Raw genomic sequence first — 22,592 nt, 5'->3', positions numbered from 1 at the left:
CAATAGCATTGCTAAACTCCGCCTGGGCCCTTCCCGCTCAGTATCTTTGTAGGGAGTCTGAGCCTGGGATTTGAGAATCCGGTTCCAGGCAGTGGTGACGCCCTGGGTTTGGGGCGTGAACCCTGGGCGGCCATGGGGAAGATCCTTCGCAAGCCGAGGACGCCTTGCCTGGGCCTGCTCCTCCGCCCTTAGGCGCCGCCTTGGAAGGGTGACGTACTTTGCCCGCTGGCGGGCGCGGGCGAGACACACCAGGATTGGCTCCTGCTTGGCGCCAGCTTTGAGGCGCCGCACTCCACAGCCTGGGCTCAGGCAGGACGGACAGAGCACTTACCAATCCTGAAGTGGACTTCAAAGAGCTAGGAGGGACTCTAGAGGTCATCTCCAAGCCCCCCCCCCTCTTTACAGATGGGGAAACTGAGGCAAATTACTTTTACAAAATCAGAACAGGAACCTCTGGTCTGCGAGTCAAGGTGGGAGGACAAGTGTTTGTACTAGAGGGGGCATTTGCTGCACTGAGCTAGAATGTTTCAGATCTGCTCACCCTCGCCCCCCACCCCACCATTTACCAGCAGAGGAATAAACAATCCTCCCACCCCCTCAGTGCATCCTACAGGGAAGTCACCTCCGTTTGGAACCCTGACCGGCTACCATCTCCTCTCCCCAGCCTTGGGTAGTAGTGGCAGTGGCAACATTGTCTGGAGTCTCAGCTGGGTTCACTGCAGTCCAGCCTTCAGCAGTTACAGGAGTAGCTGCTTTTTCTACAGCATTCTTCTGCTCAGAAACCTTCAGGGACTTACTATCCTTAAAGTTGAGAGTTGAAACTTTGCAGCGTTCACTGGAAAAAATGCACAACCTAAAAGTTGGGAGTTATGTTTTACCCAGCAGACTTTCCAAGGACTTCAAGCCTGGGAGACAGCCTCTCAGATGGCAATAGCGACTGCTCTGAAGAGGTAGGGGAGGAGCTGGGATATATAGAAGTTTTTGCAACAAAGACCAGGTAGTCAGAACATCAAAAGATTACTGTTAATTAAAGAAAATCAGGGGGGAGGGTATAGCCAAGTGATAAAGCATGTGCCTAGCATGCACAAGGTCCTGGGTTCAGTCCACAGTACCTCCATCAAAATAAATAAATACCTAATTACCTCTTCCCAAAACAAAAAAAAATTTTTTTAATTATAGAAAAGCAGGTATCTCAAGTTAAGGAATTTAGTGCTTTTCTATGTATGGAAAGATGCAAAAGTCTGGCCTTATTGAAATCGTTCCTTTGATACGCATCTTAGCCGTCTAGAGCCAGTAACCTGTGCTTCCCATCCTGAGTTTCCTCAGGGTGGCTGCAACAGCTAATGGGGGAAACAGCCTTTGTTTACTGGTATGGCAGGTGGCATTCTGAGTCCACAACAGCATCGCAAGCTTCTCCCAGTCTGATCCCTCAGAGGAGCAGGCCTTTCCACACATGCTTCTCATTCTCTCACTACCAGGCACCCTGAGGCCTACACTGCACACCTCCCTTTAGGTCTTTACCCCCATCACTTCCTGCTGGGATGCTGTGACCACCACATCTTGACATCTTGGGCAGCCAGTTGCCCAGTCCTTCACATCTTTTAAGGTCCAGGATAACTACTACCTCTTCCTCAAGCCTTCCCAGATTTCCCCAGTTGAAACTAATCTCTTCCACCGGTGTTCTCAAAGCATTTGTCAGACTCTACTGTACAAGTATTACGGAATTGGCCTTCTATGTGTCCACCATAGGCTGGGGGTTCCTGGGGGGCCTCCCGAGGTCATGTTTTGTTCGTCTAGTGCAAAGTATAACAGTAATTTTACTGAATTACTCATGGAGAGATTCAGGCACTGGGTGTAGGTTCAGTTGGTGGCTGGGTCAGTGTCCCCTCCAGGAGGTGACACCTGGGCTAGCCAGGGTTACACTGGTTCTCCCCCACCTCCTTAGGACAGGCCTGATGGAGTCAGTAGAGTAGAATGCATCCTAACTCCATGGCCTAACAAATGCCTTGCTTGATGAAATAACCCCCATCTTGAGCCAGCCTAGTATAATGAGTGGGTATTTTGTTCTAACCTGAGGAGGGCTTTGAGGTCACTGGGGACTCTAAACACACCAGGTGGTGTGATCATTTGTTGCCAGCATAGTCATTATAGGAGTGATGAGAGCATCTGAGCCCTGGATGGGGGCTGGTCCAAGGCCGGAGAGGGGTTCTTGGAGAAAATCCTGCAGGATGTTTTTCTAGAATTGGTGGATGAAGGGGAAAGGGGCTGACGTCATGTTGGTGATTCAGAAGAGTAGCATTTCAAGGATGGTTTCAAATGGGCCCCTACCCCCACCCCAGCCTACCATCTAACTGGGTAACCTGAGCCTGCCCACAACTCTTGATCATCTGCCCCCCAGCCAGAGCTCTGGGTCTAGGAGCAGAAGCAACCTGGAGACATTCCTGTGTCCTAGGCCCCAGCCATGTCACGTGGTTGGTTAGGGCCTGGCTGGCTGGCAAGCAGAAAAACCAGTCGTCTTGAGGTTTTCACTTCAACACTCCAGAAAAATCGGTGGGGCCGGGAGAGGGATTGTTGCTACCTCGGAAGGGCTCTGGTGATTTGTGCTAGGGAGGGGTCAGACTGGGGGCCGACCACCCCTTCCAGCTTGTTAGGAACAGGCCAGTGGACTCCCTGTTTGTTGGTGAGGGTCTCCCGTCCTCCCACCAGGGAGGTGTCAAGCTCCTGATATGCTGAGGTTGACGTAGCGGGAGAAACAGGGTGCAGAATGAGAACGCTCTACCTCGGCAATCTCCACTTCCGCATCCCCATTCCCAGCAGTCCGACCTCCCGGTGAAGTGGGAGGGTCTTAGTATCCTCATTTTATTGCTGAGAAAATGAAGACGCGGGAGGGGAAGGAACCCAGCTCCAACCATGCAGTGCGCGAATGGCCCAGCCTGAAGTCCTCCCCGGCTGTGTGACTCCTAGTGCAGTGCTCCGAGTATTTCGTCACCGCCTTTTTGGCGGGGGACGGAGAGCCGAAGGGGTGCGGCCTGCGCGGCAGCGACACTGCACCCTGGTGGCGGCGGTGTTGAATGGGTTAAGGCAAGGAGGCGGCGCGGGTGGGGGTGGGGGTGTTCCTTAACCGCACCTGGCCCAGTATCGGTCACGTGGCTGGGGTTTCACCTGCCCCGCTGAGCAGGGACAATCAAGCTGCTTGTTCCGCGATTGGTCACCATAGTGACGGGAGTGCGCCTGCGGAGGTCACCGGGGCAAATTCCTACCCGCCGGCCGGGTGGGGCAGGGATGTCAGTCAGGCTGGGGTCGCCAGGGCTCCAGGAAGACCTCTTGAGGTTTCCCTTGGGGTTGTCCCCAAGGGGCCCCATGTGACACCCGTCCAGCCTCCTCCCCCTCTGCCCCCCACCCAACCCAGCTTCTCTCTTCCCAGATTTTGAACCTGAGTTTATTCAACTGCCAAGACTTTCTTATGCATTATCTTATTTAATCCGCACAGCAGTCTGTTCCGTGCTGGAGTAGTAGTAATCCCCTGTGCCTCTCCCAGACTCAGGGAGCACTTTGAGAAATTTTGCTCCTTCCTTCCTTCATTCGGCAATCAACATTCTTGCAGCCTCATGCCTTTCTAGACACAGGCCCCTTTCTAGAGATAGCTAGTGAACAAAACAACAAATGAACCGCACAACAGTGGATTCTGTGGAGTATTTATTTTCTTCAGAGCAGGCTGAAGAGGCTCCCGGGGACCACGTGTAGAAGACAGACTACATGTGATCATGCTATAGCTCTGATGTCAAGAACATCTCTGGGGACCTGTCTGCCACCTCCAGGCCTTACACATACCTCCACCCTCCAAGCTTCCCACCAGGTCCACAGATCCTCCATCTCCTGCTTTCATCCACTCACTTCTCTGCTCCAGAACCCCCACAGGCCCTGCTAACTCTTGTCAACATTTTTTCTACCTCCAGACTCATTTGCATAGTGCCTGTACCCCCAGTAACAGCCTCATCACACGCACAGACTTCTAAAGTAGGTGGGTTGAGGACACCTCCTCTTTTGGGGTGGAGGGAGTTTGTGTATTTTGAAAACCAGTGACCTCCACTCCTCTTGAGAAATAGCAGCTGGCAGGATACACACCAGCCTCCTCTGCCTGCATTTCAGAGCCTTCATGTACGGAGCACCTACTATGTGCTAGGCACTAGGAATGTAAGGGTGAGCCACAGACCTGACAGTGTGGTGGGTAAGATACAATGGATGGATGATCACACACCCAGTAAATTTGCTAAAGAAAGTGAAAGCGTAAAGCAGAGGAATCTGACTGGCCCTGGGGTCAGGTAAGGCGGCTCTACAGAAGTGATGCTTGAATGGAGATCTGAATGATGAGTAGGAGTCAGCCAGGTGAAGGAATTACATTGGAAGATGATGTTCCAGAAGTGGGGACACTGTGCAATGGCGAAGCCATCCCATTTCTCAAGGCAGGATCAGGACGCCTCCTTCCCTACCTCCTCCACCCCAATCCAGTCCCTCACCTAGTTCTCTTGATTTTTATCTCCCACATGGTGCTGATACCCAGCTACCTCTGCCCATCTCTACAGCCCCGTCACTCCCTCCATCACCACCTCACTGGACTTTCATTTCCCTGCATCATGGTCAGCATGATCTTTTCCAAACATACATTTTTCTGTTCATCTAGTTTGTTCCTTTCTACATTTTCCTATTTTTCTGCTCTGGTTCTGTGCTCAGCGCTCTGGTGGATGCACGTGGCAGACCAAAGAGTAGAAAAGCAGGTTTATGTGTTTGAAAAGCTGAAGCCCAGAGGGAAAGAGGATGCCTCAGGAGAGATTAAGTGTCTTGGCCAAGAATGGGAAGGGGATCTGCCACTTACTTCTTGGCAAGTTCTCCCGAAAGGAATGGCCTATGAATTTACTAGGCAGGCAGGACCACTGGCAGCTTGCAAAATCATCCCCAGCTCCGAGCCCAAAGCAGACACGATGCAAACCACAGGACCAAACGGGCCAAGAAGACAGGATGGTGGTGTCTCAGCAGTGATCACTGTTGCCTGAGGGCTGGATACTGTCCAGCCTCACCCTCCTCCTAGCCTCTTCCCTCATCTTCACCCCTCCCCCTGACCTCCAGCAAATTTGGCCCTACTGAATATCCTGGAATTGTGGTTCAACGTCAGGAGGACTTAAGTTCAACCTATTTCCGATTGCCTCAGCAGAGTGGAGCATCAAGGAAATAATGTTATTGTATGGCTCATTTTATGGATTGACTTTCATAATTGCCACAATGCCATATACAGCAGTTTCTTTATAAATCAATAATCCAGTAATTCATTCGGCAAACATTTACTAAATACCTGCTGATGCCAAGTATGAATTTTAGAGCCAGGGATATGGCAATGAGATGGCTTTCTTCCTCAAGGAATACCAAAAGCCCAAACCGAAAAACTCCCCACTACTCTCAAGTGGGGAAGACAGGTCATAAACAAATAAACAAATAAATATATAAGTACAAATTGTGATAAGTTCAGTGAGCAGGGTGCTGTGTTCGATAACTGAGGTGGAAGATTTTGAGTAGAGTGGTAAAGAAAGGTCCCAGGTATGGTGAAATCTGAAGGATAAGAAGAAGGCAATCATATAAACGCCAGGGGGAAAAGTGTTTTAGGTAGAAAGAATAGCATGTACAAAGGTCCTGAGGTGCACAAGTCCATCCTTTGTTAGAGGAACAGAGGGGAAAGCAGAGGAAGCTGGAGCAGAGAAAGCAAGGGGAGGAAGGCATATAGGAAGTGGGCTGAGGCTGGTCCATGCAGGGATGTGGTAAGGGATTTGGTCTTTATCAAAGAGAAATGAGATCTAGTAAGAATTTAAGCGAGGAGAGACATGATTTACACTTTAAAAGGACTATTTGGCTGCACAGAAGGTGGAGAGGGACAGATTAGCGGGGAAGTGGAGAAGAGGAAAGAAAGTCAGCTAGGAAGGTATTGTAGTTGTCCAGTTGAGGCAAAATGGTAACTTTTGACGGGGAGGTGGCTGTGGAGGTAGGGAGAAGTAGATAGATTTGAGAAATATTTTGAGTTAGAATCAATAGGATTTGATGAAGAATTAGATGGGTAGAGAGGAAGATGGTGGTGAGGAAAAGGAAGAAATCAAGGGCAACTCCCAGGTTTCTGGATTGATCACATGGGTGGGTTGTGCCATTTCCATAGATAAGGAAGGCTGGAGAGGAACTCTCTCCCCACACCCCCTTATGGGTACAAGTGGTGGGGAGAATCTAGACTTCCACTTGGCATGTTAAGTTTGAGATGCCCATGAGCTCTCATGATAGTTAACATTTAGTGAGTGCTTGACATTAACTCATTTACTCATAAAGACTATGAGAGGGTACATACATTATTGAATCCCTCCTTTAGTGGCTGAGAGAACTGAGCCACAGAAAGGCTAACTAATTGCCCACGATCACAAAGCTTGGAAGCTGCAGGGCCAGGATCCAATCCCAAGTGGTTGGACTCCAGGGGCCATGCTATTAGCCACTGCCCCCCACTGTCTTTGTGGCATCCAAGTTGGCAGCTGGGTGCATGAGTGCGGAGCTCGGAGGAGAGGTCCGGGAGCTGAGGATGTTAAAGTCCTGGGAATGGGAGAGACACTCAAAAGCGACAACAGCACATTGGAGGAAGAGAAGAGGGCCCAAGACAGAGGACCCTTGGAGTCAAGTAGAAGAGGGTGGCTGGAAGGGAGCTGGAGGAAGTATGTAAAGAGGGAGGAGGAAGGCAGGTGAGGGTGGTATCACAAAGAGCAGGACAAGTGAGAGTTCTGAGGAGGAGAGAGCAATCACCTCTGTAGATAAAGTTGCTGAGAGCATGAGTAAGTTCCAGATGAAAATGACCGTTGGCCATGGCAACCTGGAGGCCACCTTGCCGGGAGCAGCTTGGAGTGGAGAAGGAGTTGGGGCAGGAGCAGATGGGAGAGGCTGATTGACACATGGGCAGGGAGGAAGCAAAATCAGATGTGAGAGAACTCTTGAGGTAAGCAGAGAATTGGGGTGGCATCTGTTTGGAGATATGAAGTCAAGGAAACTTTTTTTTTTTTTTTTAATGGAAGGTATTCAAACATGCTTATATGTTGATGTGCAGGCTATAGTAGAGTGGGTGGCGTTTGATAACACAAGATAAAGAAGTTATTTCAGGGGGAGATTTTTCTATGTCAATACAGATCTACTTTAAAAAAAGCTTTTTATTATGAAAAATGTTAAACATTTATGAAGGGAAATAGAATCACCATCACCCATTACCCAGCTTCAACAATTATTAACTCAAGGCCAATCTTATTTCATCTATACTCCATGTATCTCTTCTCTCACCTCTGCATTATTTTGAAGTAAATCTCAAGCATCATACCATTTCACCTGTAAATATTTCAATATGTTTCTCTAAAAGCTAAGGGCTTTTTTTTTTTTTTTAACACAAACCACCATATCATTTACACACTTTAAAAAGTAAGAATTCCTTAATATTATCAACTCTCCACTCAGTGTTTACTTTTCTAATTGTCTCACAAATGTTATAAACTTTAACAGTTTGAATAAGGAGCCAATTAAGGTCCACAACTGTTATTGGTGATATGTTTCTTCTTTTTTGATCTATAGGTCTCTACATCTCTTTTTCTTTTTTTTCCTGAATTTCTGTTGTTGTTGTCGAAGAACTCATTTATTGTCCTATAGAGTTCTCCACATCTGAATTTTGCTGACTGTATTCTGTGCATATGTGTTCCTCTCTCCTTTGCGTGTCCTGTAAATTGATATTGGATCTAGAAGACTGATCAGTTTCAGATTTTATTTATTTATTATTTTTATTTTTGCTCTTCTGCAAATCTGTGTCACAAAAGACATTGTACTTGATCCCTCTTTTACGGCAGCCAAGTTCTACTGATGAGGACACCCTCTGGCTGGAAACCCCAAGTCAAATCGGCTTAACCAATGCGAAAAGCTGTATCTCCCACCACCAGAGATCTAGAGGAACTTGAGAGCCCCAGGGAGGAGACAGTTACTAGATAGAAAATGTTTCCACTGCTCCAGGTTCCTCCTCTCCAGATTGATGTCCTCATAATTGGCTGCATCCTTAGGCTCATTGTCTTTGGGGTTCAAGTTGGCAATAGAATTCCAGTTGTCACTACCTGACAGGACAACATCCAGGGGAAGACAGGGTGCTCTCTTAGGAATGTGGAAGCCTAGCCCTGCTGCCCAGCAACAGACCTTTCCTCCTGTCTCATTGGCTGGAACTGTCACATGCTCACTCTGGACCAATCACCATGGAGAGAAAGAGACCAACCATGTATGACTGGCTTCGTCTAATCAGGAGTTATCACTGGAGCAGGGGTGGGGTCTATTCCAGTGATTTATAGCTTCATAAAATGAGTATCTCATATCCTTGCACACTGAGTATTTCTGAACAATGTTACCTAGGAGTGAAATTGCTGGGTCTCAGACTATTTTTATATTTATAAGGGACTTTGTTTTTAATAGAACTGGTCAAATTGCTCTCTAAAAATTGGTTGTTTTATAAATATATACTTCCCCAATAGGGGAGAAGGAAAACAAGAAGTGGAGGAATGCAGTGGTTAACAGCTGGGCTCTAGCAGACCAGACTGCCTGGGTTCAAAGCCTAGTGCCTCTGTGTAATATCCACGTGAACTTTGGGCAAATAGTATAACCCATCTGTACCTCGGTTTTCCTATCTATAAAGTGGGGATGATGATGATGATGCCACTATTTAGTCAAGATTTGCACTTAAAAAGTGTTAGCTATTATTTTCTCTCATATGGGGTATCATCGAAATGCTGGTTATTGTCCCCAGATCCATTCTCTACTCTTCTCCGTGCCTCAGGGAGGCTCACTTTTGCAGACTGCATTAGCCTTCCTTCTGACTTCTGAGGGTGAGAAAAGACAGTTGCTGGGTCATTTATTTCTCCTGCTGATCCCTGGTTTACTGTGGCTATGGCTACTATCGGGTGATTCTTTTTCCTATGGCTCTTTCAACCCGGCTCCTGTAACTCAGTTTCCTCCCATTGCTTCTTCAGGCTCTGGCGTGGTAATGGCCCCGCATTGTTAGTTTCTTGATACCTCAGTATCCTTTACTGAATCCCCTAACTCTACCCATACCTCTCTGTACATAGTTTCTCCAATTCATTAAGTCTCTCCTATTTTTTTGGCTTAAAAAAATTTTTTTTTAAGATTTGTAAACTTAGTTAAGCCCCACATCTCTGCAGTTGTTGTTTTTGTAATTTTTTTTTTTAAAGGGACTGAGATGATCCTTTTTTTTTATTTTACTTTTTCCGGGGGAGGCGGTTTCTGGGGGCTTTATTTATTTAATTATATGGAAGTACTGGGAATTGAACCCAGGACCTCGTGCATGCTAAGCATGCACTCTACCACTGAACTATACCCTTCCCTTCCCACCCCCCAATAAAGTCTCTTTAAAATCCAGCATGCTGTCTGCTTCCTGCCAGGCCCTTGGTGATATACTCATTCTTAAAGTTTGCTACTCTGAAAGGGAAACGAATTTTGTTTCATATAGAGAATTTAAAGAAATATCGCTTAGTAGGGAAGTTACGCATCCTTTCATATGTTTGTTAGCATAAACAGTTCTTTTTATAATTGCTTCTTCTCCTTTGGTAATTATTCTGTTGGATTGCTATGCTTTCTCTTGTTGATTTGCAAGAACTCTTTTTATATTAGGTATATTAGCCATTTTTCTGTTACATATGATGCAAACGTTTTCTCCCTGTTTCTTGCTTGTCTTTGACATTTATTTTTTTCCCCCTTCTATACAAAATTTTTTTTATTGTGGTAAAAACACATAAAATTTACCATCTTAACCATGGAGTATGGTTCAGTAACTTTAAATATATTCACGTTGTTTTGAAACACATATCCAGAACTTTTTCATCTTGCATATCTGAACCTTAAACCCATTAAACAACAACTTCCTTTTTCCTCCTCTCCATGCCCTTGGTAGCTGTCATTCTACTTTCTGTCTCTATGAATTTGACTACTTTATGTACCTCATATAAGTGGAATAATACTGTATTTGTCTTTTTGTGGCTGAATTATTTCAATTAGTATATATCCTCAAGGCTCAACCATACTGTAGCATGTGTCAGAATTTTCTTCCTTTTTAAACCTGAATAATACTTCATTTTATATATGTATATGTATATATGCCACATTTTGCTTATTCATTCATGTCGTTGAGCATTTGCTTTGCTTCCACCTCTTGGCTATTGTGAATAGTACTATGAACATGGATGTGCAAATATCTCTTTGAGACCCTGTCTTCAATTGTTTTGGATATATATATACCCTGAGTTGAATTGTTGGATCATATGGTAGCTCTGTTTTTATTTTTATCCCCATAATGTTTTCTGTAGCAGCTGTACCATTCTACATTCCCACTAACAGTCCACAAAGGTTCTAGTTTCTCCATATCTTTGTCAACAGAGTTATTATTTTTCTGTTTGTTTTGCTTGATAGTTGCCATCCATCCTACTGAGTATGAAGTGGTATATCATTGTGGTTTTGATTTGCATTTCCCTGATGATGAGTGATATTGAGCAGCTTTTCATGTGTTTATTGGCCATTCATATATCTTTTTTGGAGAAACATCTACTCAAGACCTTTGCCCATTTTTGAATCAGTTTTCTGTTTGTTTGTTTTTGAGTTTTAGGATTCTCCATATATTCTGGGTATTAATCATTTATCAGATCTATGATCTACAAATATATTCCAAAACCATTCCATGGGTTGCCATTTCCTTCTGTCTATGGTGTTCTCTGATGTACAAAATTTAAAATTTTCATCAAGTCCAATTTGTCTGTATTTTTCTTTTGTTGCTTATGCCTTTGATATCATATCCAAGAAACTGTTGCCAAATCCAGTCTTGTGAAGATTTTGCCTTACTTTCTTCTAAGAGTTTTGTTGTTTTACCTCTTACGTTTAGGCCTTTGATCCAGTTTGAGTTAGTTCTTGTATATAGTGTTAGGCAAAGGTCCAGCTTCGTTCTTTTGCGTTTGGATATGCAGTTGAAAAGACTGTTGTTTCCTCTTTGAGTGTTCTTGGCATCCTTGTTGAAAATCATTTGACCATTTTTGTGAGCATTTACTTCTGTTCTTTATTTTATTCCATTGGTCTGTTCTCCGTCTTTATGCTAGTACCACATTGTTTTGATTACTGTAGCTTTGTAATATCTTGAAATCCTAAAGTGTGGATCCTCCAACTCTATTCTTTTTAGCTATTCAGTTTCCTTGAGATTCCATATGAAGTTCAGGATGAATTTTTCTTTTCTTTTAAAACATTTTTTGAAATTATTATTTTATTTTATTATTTTTTTAAAGGAGGTACTAGGGCTTGAACCCAGGACCTCGTGCATACTAAGTTTACGTGCTACCACTAATGTACCCTCCTCGCAGGATGAATTTTTCTATTTCTTGGAAAAAAAAAAGACATTGGGATTTTTAACAAGGATTGCAATAAATGTGCAGATCACTGTGGGACATCTGAGCAATTTTAAGTCTTGCAATCCATCAACATGGGATGTCTTTCCATCAATTTGTGTTTAATTTCTTTCAGTACTGTTGTAACTTTCGGTGTATAAGTCATTCACTTCCTTGTTTAGGCTTTATTTCTAATAATTTTATTCATTTTGATGCTGTTGTAAATGGAACTGTTCTCTTAATTTCCTTTTCAGATTGTTCATTTACCCTGTATTTTTCATACACTCAAATCTGATCATCTTTTCTTTTATTTCTTTTGGGGTTTGTGTCTTGTTTAGGGAGGTTTTCCTCATTTTGATCTTATAAAAATACTGCCTGCATTGTATTCTATTTCTTTCACAGTTTTGTTTTGTTTTGTTTTGTTTTGTTTTGTTTTGTTTTGTTTTGTTGTGTTGTGTTGTGTTGTGTTAGACCTTTAATCCATCTGTATTCCCAATGAATTGCCAATTCCCTAGTGATGATTAGGATGTGGACAGAAGGCAAGGGACAGAGCAGGGCTGAGGGTATGAAGAGGGAGCCTTGAGGCTGGAGACCCTCTTGAGGCTGATAGAAAGATGGTGGTAGCCTGGTTTGAGTCAGGGCAGTGCAAGTGGAGAAGAAGAGAGGCATAGAGAAATAAGAACAAGGTTGACAGGTAACTGACAGGCTGGTATTTGACAGGAGGTGGTGGGGCCTGGAGCCGAGCCTCATCAGTTTGTGAGCCTTGGTGGCCTCACTGTGTTTTGTCTACCCTGCAGGGTTCAAGGACATCAAACAGAGCGGGGACAACATCGCCTCTCTTACAGAGGAGAGCAAGAGATGGCCAGTGACTCACCCAAGGTCCCTCTGTGAGCACCAGTCAATGCTGTCTCTCTCTTTACCTGCAGGGCATACTTGTCTTGGCAAGAGTGACCTTTAATGGAGCCTGGCAGGAAGGGAGGAGGAAGGTACTGTCTGTTCTTCCAGGCCTGCCGCAGACCTTGAGGGAGCCACAATAAATGCTGTATTTGTTTGATAAAGCACTTGGCTTTTGGTCTCTGTAGGAGGAAGAGCCAGAACAGGTGTGGCAAGACCCAGGTGGCCTGCAGTACGACAGTGGGAGGTGGGGTGGGACAGAGCCCCAGGGACTGGCAGGGGGCTCTGGAGGCTGTGGATTTTGAAGAACTCCAAGGACTTTCTCACAACCCAGCCATCTCGCTTATGTTCCCAGACTCCTGCCTGACTGCATATACCAAAATATTAACAATACCAACACATGCTAATTGAGATCCTACTGTGTGTCTAGCCTTGTACCAAGTGCTTTTCATGCATGCAGACATACCTTCATTCCACAAATGGGTGCTGGCCTTCACTGGGTGCTGCAGTAAGAGAGAAGCTCGGGACTGTGCCCCGACCTTGGGAGATGACCTTCTGCAGGGGACGTCTTTCAAGAAACAGAACAACAACACAGTGTATTATGTGCAGTGATGAGATGGGACTAGACTGCATGTGAATCCAGAGGATGACTGAGCTAATCTTCAGCACAGCCCAGTGTTATTATTATCCCCATTATGTGGATGAGGAAACTGAGGCTCAGAGAGTGAACTGCCCTGCTTACCTGGTCAGTTTGGTTCCGACTAACTTTCTTCTTCAGGGAATGAGAAGGATTAAAATGAAGATGGAAAAGACAAGTTAGAGGGGGCCTTGTGGATTATCTGGTCCAACCCCCATGTTGAAATGATGGGGAAACTGAGATCCAGAAGGAGAAGGGCATTGCTCAGAGTCGCACAGGAAACAGAGTAAATCTAGAAACCAGCTGATTCCTAGTTCAGTCACACCAAATGTCTTTCTTTTCTCTGATAATTTCCCGGGACTCCTCACATAGGACCCTCTTCAGCTTGTATTCTGTATGCTGCAAACTCTACCCACTCTGTTTAGACCCTAGACTCCAGAAAGAATAAGAGGTTGAGTTAGGACAGCTCCTGAAGCCAGGCAAGGACGTGTGTGTGTGTGTCAGGGTTAAGGGTATAGGATGGGATAGGACACCTCACTACCCACCAGGGGAGCCCAGGAGAGCCCCCTGCTTGGGGAAAGACCAGGGAGTCAGGGGAGGGTCTGAGGCCCATGAGCCCTTTCCACCCCACTCGAGGATCTGATCGGATCTGTGTGCCTTCTCTGCCGCCTCCCTCTGGCTTGGGGATGCTGGGATGGGCTACAGCGGGCCTTGGCTCTCTGCATCTCTGCCGCAGTGTGGCTGGAGGCACTGTGTCCAGGCTGCCCTCATGAAGCCAGGGGTCAGTGAATAACCTTGCTCCTGCTTGCAGGGCTCTCTGGGACAAAGAAGCCACCCGGTGCCGTCAGTTCTGGCTTGGCCCAACCTGGCTCCCTGGGTCTTCTGGAGAGACTGTGGGGGTGGGTGAAGGCAATTGCAACCCCTTGTTCCTCTTCCTACACCCCCAAATCCCATCCCAGACAGGTCTAGAGGATATTTCTCCTCAGTTCCCTCCCTTTTTACTGCTAAGCCCTCTCTGAGCCTTCCCCTCAGTGAGCCCCCTCCCCTTCACTGACCCCCTTCTCTGAGTCCCCTCCCCTCATTGGTGCCTCCCACTAAGCTCCCTTCCCCTGATCACCCCCTCCTAGAGCCCCTTCCCTTTTTCTGAGCCCCACCCCTCTCTGAGCCCACATCCCCTCCCTACAGCTCTCCCTGGGATCCATCTCCATCAGTCTCCCTTACCTTCATATTCTGGTCCTGCTCCCTGTTTCCCCCAGGCTAGAAGGCTGGTTCCCAAAGGGGACTGGGTTGGAGAGAAACAGCAACCCCAAGTCCTTTCCTGGAATCCCACAGAGAATGAATGACCTAAAGCCAGGGTACGCTTACTGTTCCTAGTAACCTACTACCTCTTCCTCCAATCATCAAGGGGTACAACAGGTCCATTGTTCCTTAACTAGAGGAGAATTTGCGGGGAGCATTCTACTGAAATCTTGCTGCCCTTGGGGCTTTTTGCTTGAGCTTTGTTGCAGGCCAAGAAGTTTCAGGTACAATAACTTCAAAATAATTTCAAGCTTCCACAACCCCAAATACTTGTCCTGTGACCCTTCTCCTGCAAGTTGCTCACCTGGCCTGGGTTCCCTACATGAGCAAAGCCCTTGGACAGATGGTCGACATGTCTTGTTTCTGCTTATCTCCCACACACTTTTCCGTCCACGGCATCTGCCCCATGCCTCTTGCTCAGGCCACCATCGACCACCTTGCTGCTTTTAATCCTCAGGCCTCTTCCTGCCTGACCACTTCTGCAAACTTGGATGCCATGGCCAATGCCTGCCTTCTTGAAACTCTTTTTTTTCTTTTGGTTTCTAGACTGACCTCATCCACTTCCCTGGTTTCAGTTGCCATCTGTGTGCTAACAACAGCCAGGTTTACTCCTCCTGAGTTCCAGATTTCTACGCCCTGTCACTTCCTGGATGTCTCTGCCTGGAGGTCCCACAGGCTTGCCAAACTCCGTACACTCACCACCCAACCCATCATCTTTCCCCAGCCACTTGGTCCTATTTTGGTAAATGGCACCACCATCCAATCAGTGACCTAGGGCGGAAAATTGGGGTGATCCCAGTTCTCTCTTCTCCTTCACTCTGCATATCTAAATGGTTCTCAAGCCCTGCTCATCTTGTTTGCTTTACAGCCTCCGCCAGTCCCTGCCCCCCTGCCCCACTGTCCTTGCCTCATTTCTGGTCTGCATCATATCCTCTAAGATGGTTTCCCACCTTCACCCCCCTCCTTGAATCTCAGCTCTGCGGGGGCTGCTGGAGAGGTTATTTTAGAGTGTAAATCTGACCAGGTACATCCCTTCCATGACTCCCACAACATCAGAGTAAGGCCCAAAGTCCCTAATTCTGCACAGAAGTCTCTTCTTGTGTGAGGACTTGTCCTCCTCTGGGCACAGGTCCCCATTGCCTCCTCCCTCACCTTGCTATCCATCCAGCCAGGTGGATCCTTCTTTCCCACTGCCTGAACCTCCTGTCTCTTCTCCAAGACACAGGTGCTTCCAAAACCTTGTTTGCCTTAGGCATTAGTGTCACCAGAGAGTTCTGAGTAACCCCCTCTCTCCCTCCCTGGAGGGTTTCAGAAAGAAAATGAGGCCCCTCTCTCATCTCTCCTCCTGGTGGGAAGATTCCACCCAGCTTCCTTTTGGTGGTGTGTTTTACCGAAACAATAGATCTTTTTGTTCACCTTTCCCAAATATGAATTCATAGCACTGAATGTGCTCTTTCACACGCCACAGGGGAGAGTCAGGTGTACAGGAGTACTGTGGAGGCCCCTTGCTCCAGGAACAAAGCGAACCCGCACAGCCTTGAGAAGAGGGTCCTTGACACTCTCGTCCCACCTCCCCCCCATGCCCGGAAGTGCTCATGCCCGCCCTGCTAGCCTGGGCCTTCATCGTCTCAATCCCCAGTGAACAGGCCAAACAACCACCTAGCTAGTGAGCACCAAGCTCAGTTTACAAACCCGCTTTCTGGGATACGGAACCTCCGTCCCTCTCTAAGCTTATCCCCCGCAGCAGGAGAGCAGAATCCAGCCAAGGTCAACTCTGCAAGGGGCGCTCTGCAGGGAGGTGTAGGCCTGTGCCCGGGCACGCAGGACAAGAAGGCGCCGCAACTGCAAAACGAAAGGCTTTTATTGAAAAATATCAAGTGGCGCTTTTCAAGACAGCAGGTCCCTGCCCAACATGGGCTTTGAGGCCGCAGCCCGATGGGGCGGGCAAGTAGCGGCAGTCATCCTAGCCCCGCGCTCCAGAGGGGTGAGGTTTCATTGTCTCTACAATCCCGCTCCCCAGCCCGAGGAGGGGTGGCAGCTGGGGAAGGAGGCACTGGGCGGGCCCTCCCAGTCCAGCGAGAGAGCTGCCTGATGTCTGGTATCCGTTGCAAGGCTGCACGCAGGACTGGTGGGCGCGCCAGCTCGTGGGGGTGGTGGGAGTGCCCACTCAGACGTAGTCCTTGCGGTCGTAGGCCGTGCCGGTGCCGGTGACCGTGCCCAGCCCGGTGGAGCGCGGCGCGGAGTAGAGGACCTTGGCCGGCGCGTACTTATTCTCGCGCGGCGGGCACGAACAGCAGAGCAGCGCGCCCCCCAGCAGCTGCAGCGCAGCGGCCGCCCAGCCCACGTACAGGCCCGAGCCCATCTCCCGCTTCTGCGCCTCCGGCACCAAGGGGTTGTAGAAGTCCCGGATGATGGTGTTGGCAGACCAGGACACTGGCACCAGGGTGAGCAAGGCGGCCAGGAGGAAGAGCACGCCGGCCACGATGGTGATCTTGGCCTTGGCCGTATCGTCCTGCACACAGTTAGTGCACTGGGCGCCCACGAGCGCCACAAGGAGCCCGAAGGCGGCCAGCAGGATGGCGACGACGATGAGAGCGCGGGCCGCCTGAAGGTCCTGCGGCAGCGCCAGCAGCGAATCGTACACCTTGCACTGCATCTGGCCCGTGCTCTGCACCACGCAGTTCATCCACAGGCCCTCCCAGGTGATCTGTGCCGTGATGATGCTGCTGCCGATGAAGGCTGTCACGCGCCACATGGGCAGCGCGCAGCACACGATGGTGCTCAGCCAGCCCATGACGGCCAGCGAGGTGCCCGCGATCTCCAGGCCCATGGACATGGCTGCCGCGCCAAAGCCGGCTCTGCCGGACGGCTCCGGGTGCGGGACGACGTCGGGCCGCTGGGGCCTGGGCCGGAGATGCGGAGCGCCAACGGATGGACGCCCCGATGGACGGACGGATGGATACACAGACGGCGCGCGCTCTAGCGGCTCCGCTCTGCCCGCTTGCTCAGCGGCTGCGCCTGCACCTGCCTGTGGATTTGTGGGCGGGCGGCGGCGACTGGGCTGGCCCTGGGCTGGGGCCGGTTAGTCTTCGATCCAGGCTCTGCGCTCCGGCGGGGGCGGGAGGGGCGGAGCCGCGCTCTCCCTGGCCTAGGGACAGTGACGTGGCCCCTTTTCCCACCTTCACGGAGCGCCCTGGGAGGACGGACTTGGCCTGGAGTGGCGCACGGCGCAGGGGTAGGGGGTGCCAAGAGAGGGCGGGGCTGGGCCCTGCGCCCCCGCCCCTCGCTCCTGGTCCCCCACTGCTCGGGGACGAATTCTCCGGGGGGGATGGGGTGAAAAGCACAACCTGCTTGACACGCCCCTACCCTACACCCGGCGTTTTCAGAGCCGTTTGAGTGGGGAAGGGGGCGCTGCCAGCTGCCTGGGATTCACGGGGAATGGAAGGGCCCAGTGTGGGTGTGGCTGTGGCTGTTTTCCGGAGTGGGAGGCTATCCCGGGAGCTGCACACCTGCTCTGCGGTCCCTCCGGCCTCTGAGGCAGCGCTACCCGCGCACGATCCCGGCCTGATCCGGGCCCATGAGGTTGCCATTCCCGGACTTACGGGCTCAGAAGCCAGGGACCAGCCGCAAAAGCTCCCAGGAGACACCCCTGAGCTAGTGCTGAACTCAAACCTTGGATCCGTTTAGCTGAGCTGCTCTCCTTTCCCAGAACCCCACTTGCATTGAGTCCCCTTCCTTCACGGAGCCCTGGTCCTCCCTCCCGCTGAGCCAGGAGGAGTCGATGCTGGGATCCACCTTAATGAACTGGTGGTGAAAGAGGTTTGATCCAGGCAAAAGTGGGAAGTCAGAGACATTACCTGCAGTGGCCTTGTTCCCACACCTGGGCTATCCCTCACCCTGCTTAGAGCCCTTCATAGTTGGCCTTGGAGGTTTTGTCCCCCACCCGTCTTGCTTTCCCTGTCTCCACCGCTTGGATCCTCCAGTATGCTCCCACCTCAGGGCCCCTGTGCTTGTGGTATCCTCTGCGTTGGACATTTTAGATACCAAATGGCTCACTCCTTCCACCACATTTCAGGTTTTTGCTCCCAGCCAGGCCTTCCTTGACCATATTATTTAAAGTCACAGCTACTCACGCACAATGCCTTGTCATCTTTTCATATTTTACGTTCTTTTCAGCATTTAACAATGTCCATCATACTCTATATTTTTCTTTCTTACTTTTTGTTCTCTCTCTGCTCTAGTATGTCAGCTCTATTGGGACATCCAGAATGTCCCCAAACAGGCAAGGATTTCTGCCAATTTTATTCACTGTGGGATCTCCAGTGCTTAGAACCATGCTGGGTCTTCAAGAGAAAGTTGGTCCAGTGACTTAAATGGAGGAAAGACATCACTTTCTTGCATTCCTGCAGCCTTGCCTGCCTGCGGCCTTCCTGCTGGCATAAATGACTGATAGTGGGACAGGTTACCTGAATCAGAGGGCTTTGGAATCTCGTAAGAACCTAGGGCACTTCCAGGTGAGATGAGAAACCTCATCAGACTGAGCCTCGGGGGTTTTCTGGTTTGTCCCACATCTCTCAAATCACAGGAATGTAGCCTGTGTCTTCCTGTGTCCAAGCCCTGGGGTGAGGTAAACTGGGCCAGAGGCCCATGGAAACCAGGATCCTACTTCTTGCAGGGGCAAAGGTCTTGGGCTGGGCTTGCTGGGGCTGGGCTGGGCAGGGCTGGGAGTGCCCGGCCAGAGAGCCCAGCTGGCCCTGGGTGGGGGCTTCCCTGGAGGAAGTTCTTGAAGCCCAGGTCCATTCAGTGGACCTCTGGTTGCAGTTTCCTGTTTAGTGGGGTGGCTTTGGGTCAGAAGAGAGGCAGAACACCCTGGCAGTGTGGCTGAGATTAGGGTGGGGGCCTGAGGTTTTTGGCCAGAGAGTGGGCTTCCCGCTCGTTGTGCTGTGAGCTGTGTCTCTTGCTACGTGCAAGGCTGAGGAAAGTCACATCCCCTCTCTGAACCTCAGCTTCCTCCTCTATGAAATGAGGAAACTGATGTCCACATGACCCACCTTACAGGGCTGTGATGAGAATGGAGGCAATGTAGGTGTCTGGCAGACCAAAAAGCAACCAGGGCCAGATAAGCCAGTGGGCAGAGAAATTGCGTGGAGAGGTGTGGGCTTTAGTGGGACCAACCTGAATTTGAGTCTAGCTCTACTCTCACCAATCAGGGGAACTTGAGCAAGTCCTTCCCCACCTGGAGCCTCAATTTCCTCATCCATGAAGAGGGGTTTGTTCTGAGTTGCTTGGGTTAGGAAGGCAGGTAAGAAGAGGTGTCTTGTTCCTGACCTGAGTGAGGCAGACCTGCTGGGCAGGGCTGTGAGGAGATGAGGCCAGCAGGACAGAAAGCTTCATGCCCAGGGGCCAAACTTCAGGGACGCAGAAGTAAGACTTTGGCTTCGGGCAGATAGCTTCAATCAGCTTTTTGCTTAGTATCTACCGTAGTTCTTACGACTCAATAATAAAAAGACAAATAACCCAATTAAAAAATGGTCAAAGGCTCTAAATAGACCTTCAGAATAGACAAGGAAGATATACAAATGGCCAAGGTGCACATGAATAAATATCCAACACCATTACTCATTAAGGAAATGTGAGTCAAAACCATAAAGAGATACCACCTCACACCTACAAGGATGGCTAGAATCAAAAAGACAATAACAAGTGTTGCTGAGGATATGGAGCTATTGGAACCCTCCTGCAGTGCTTTACAATGCACTATAAAAAGTTGCAGCTGCTTTTCAAAACAGTCTGGCAGTTCTTCAAAATGTAGAGTTACCATATGGCCGAGCAATTCCACCTTTAGGTATTTACCTAAGAGAAATGAAAACATATGTTCACACACGGAAGTTGGAGGTGGTGGTGGGTATAGCTCAGTGGCAGAGCACACGCTTGGCATGCACGAGGTCCTGGGTTCAATCCCCAGTGCCTCCATCCAGGGGGAACAATTTGTACACAAATATTCATAGCAATATTATTCCTAATAGCCCCAAAGTGGAAACATCTTAAATGTGAGTTGATGAATGAATAAACAAGGAGTGTATCTATACAATGGAATATTATTCAGCTGTAGAAAGGAATAATGTTCTGATATGTGCTACAATGTGGATGAACCTTGAAGACATTATGATAAGTGAGAGATACCAGTTTTAAAGGATGACATAGTTCATGATTTCGTTCACAGAAACTATCCAGAGTAGGAAAATCTGTAGAGACAGAAAGTAGATCAGTGGTTGCCATAGGCTGGAGTGGGGGTGTTGGGAGGAAATGGGGACTGACTGCTAATAGGTACAAGGTTTCTTTTGAGGGTGATGAAAATGTTCTACAATTGATTGTGCTGATGGTTGCAAAGCTCTGTGAATATACTACAAAACCACTAAATAGTGCAGTTTAAATGAGTGAGTTGTACGGTATGTAAATTATATCGGTAAAGCTGTTAAAATAAAAACCACTACGGTGCTCAGGGCCTGCAGTGTGTGTCTATGTGATGTGTGTGCGCCCCAGAGGGTGGGAATGAGACTGGGATGAAAATGTCTTTGAATGGGGAGTGCAGTGGGGGGAGTAGAAGGAGGGTGAGGCTCAGGGGCTCTAGGCACAATGCCTGTATCTCCCCCCCCCCACCCATTTCTGAGCCTCCGGTCCAGAAACAGCAGCATGACCCAAGGTGGGACTGATGCTCTAGGAGTGGACCCCTCCAGTGAGTACTGACTGACCACAGGAAGAGGCGTTCTGAAGCTGTCTTGGTCTTGGAGAGAGCTGCCCGTTGGTGGAGGTTGGGCAGGAGTGGGTGGAGTAGAATTTGGCTGGTGGAGTGATTATGTATGTTTAAGGTGAATTGTGTGTGTGTGTGTGTGACTCCAAGGAGCAAAAGGCTAGAAAAAGAGGAACTGGGAACTGGGAGAAGAGTTCCCATAGCTAGGAGATTATTCTTTTCCCCATCTCCCACCCAGTGTCCAACCCCTAAGAAGTAGCCACCAGGACCCCTGGGCCTGCTTCTCTGCTACTGCTGCCATGGCATCCTCCTCTTTCTCCCAATCCAGCACATTCTGCCCATCCCTCCCTTCTCCCCAGTTGGCAGTCTCTACTATAATCTTGCAGTCTCAGGATCAGAAGTGAAAGTTGCATGCAGAAGTGAAGAAGGGAAGAGTCCAAACCTGAGACGTTTTGGGGCCCCAGATGCTCTGGCTGGGGACAAACACTATGGAGCCCATCTATGCATAATGTGGTTGCAGATTCCTCGGGGAAAGTGTTACCCTTTAACCAGCTGCTGGGTCTGGGTGTCAGTGTAGTGGAAAGTGTGTCTGAGGGTGTGCAGTATTTGTGTGTGATGTGTTCAGATGTGTGAGGATGAAAAATAAACAGTAATGACTATGCATATCACTAAATGTCTGTTGTAAATGTTGTTGTCAATTTCATTTGATCACAGAGCTAAACTAAATTCCCAGGGCTTGGCTAAGGATTGCACACTGCAGCCTGGGGACAGATTTCAGCCTGCAGAGATTTGTTTGACATGAACAAAGTTTTTCTAAAAACTGAATTAGGATGCGTCTAGGTGGGGAATGTATATTCCACACTTATCATCTTTTTTTTGTTTATTTTAATGAAAATTTTTATTTTGAGATCATTGTAAATTCACATATAATTGTAAAAAACAATACTGAGAGATTCACATACAATTGGAAAAAGCAACACAGAGAGATCCTGAACCCTCTATCTGGTTTTCCCAATAGGAACATCTTGCAAGATTATAATACAATATCACAACAAGGATATTAACATGGGTGGGATACAGAGCATTTCCATCATCACAAGGATTCCTCATGTTGCTCTTTAACAGCCGCTTCTCTCCTAACCGAACCCCTCCTTGTCCCTGGCAACCACTAATCTGTTGTCTATTTCTATAATTTTGTCATTTCAAGAATGTTATAGAAATGGAATTGTACATTATACAACATTTTGGCATTGATTTGGCTCACTTAGCATGATTCTCTGGAGATTTATCCAGGATTGTTATGTGTATCAATAGCTTGTTTCTCCTTATTGTTGAGTGATATTCCGCTGATATGGGTATAAACATTTTGTTGAGGGATATCTGGATTGTTTCCGATGTGAGGCTATTACAAATAAAGCTGCTGTAAACAATATACAGGTTTTTGTGCGAACATGTCTTCATTTCTGTGGGATAAATGCCTAGGGGTTCAATTTCTGGATTGTATGGTAATTGCATGTTTAGCTTTTTAAGAAATTGC

The 22,592-nt window shown here is 48.3% G+C and overlaps 1 protein-coding gene across 1 annotated transcript; it reads right to left on the bottom strand.

Moving 5' to 3' along the window:
- Positions 1–16,147: 16,147 nt before the first annotated feature.
- Positions 16,148–17,465, bottom strand: CLDN3 (claudin 3). Its single transcript, XM_010980767.3, has one exon. It carries the CDS (start codon positions 17,138–17,140, stop codon positions 16,472–16,474), a length of 669 nt encoding a protein of 222 aa, XP_010979069.1. The 5' UTR covers positions 17,141–17,465; the 3' UTR covers positions 16,148–16,471.
- Between the last annotated feature and the right edge of the window lie 5,127 nt (positions 17,466–22,592).

Source organism: Camelus dromedarius, chromosome 24, assembly GCF_036321535.1.
Source record: "Camelus dromedarius isolate mCamDro1 chromosome 24, mCamDro1.pat, whole genome shotgun sequence".
NCBI classification, from domain to species: Eukaryota; Metazoa; Chordata; class Mammalia; order Artiodactyla; family Camelidae; genus Camelus; species Camelus dromedarius.
Note: the sequence above shows the minus strand (reverse complement) of the source record. Positions and strands in the feature narration are given on the sequence as shown.

Excerpts from the sequence above, each read along its gene's own strand:
- CLDN3 (XM_010980767.3), bottom strand. The coding sequence starts at position 17,140 with ATGTCCATGGGCCTGGAGATCGCGGGCACCTCGCTGGCCGTCATGGGC.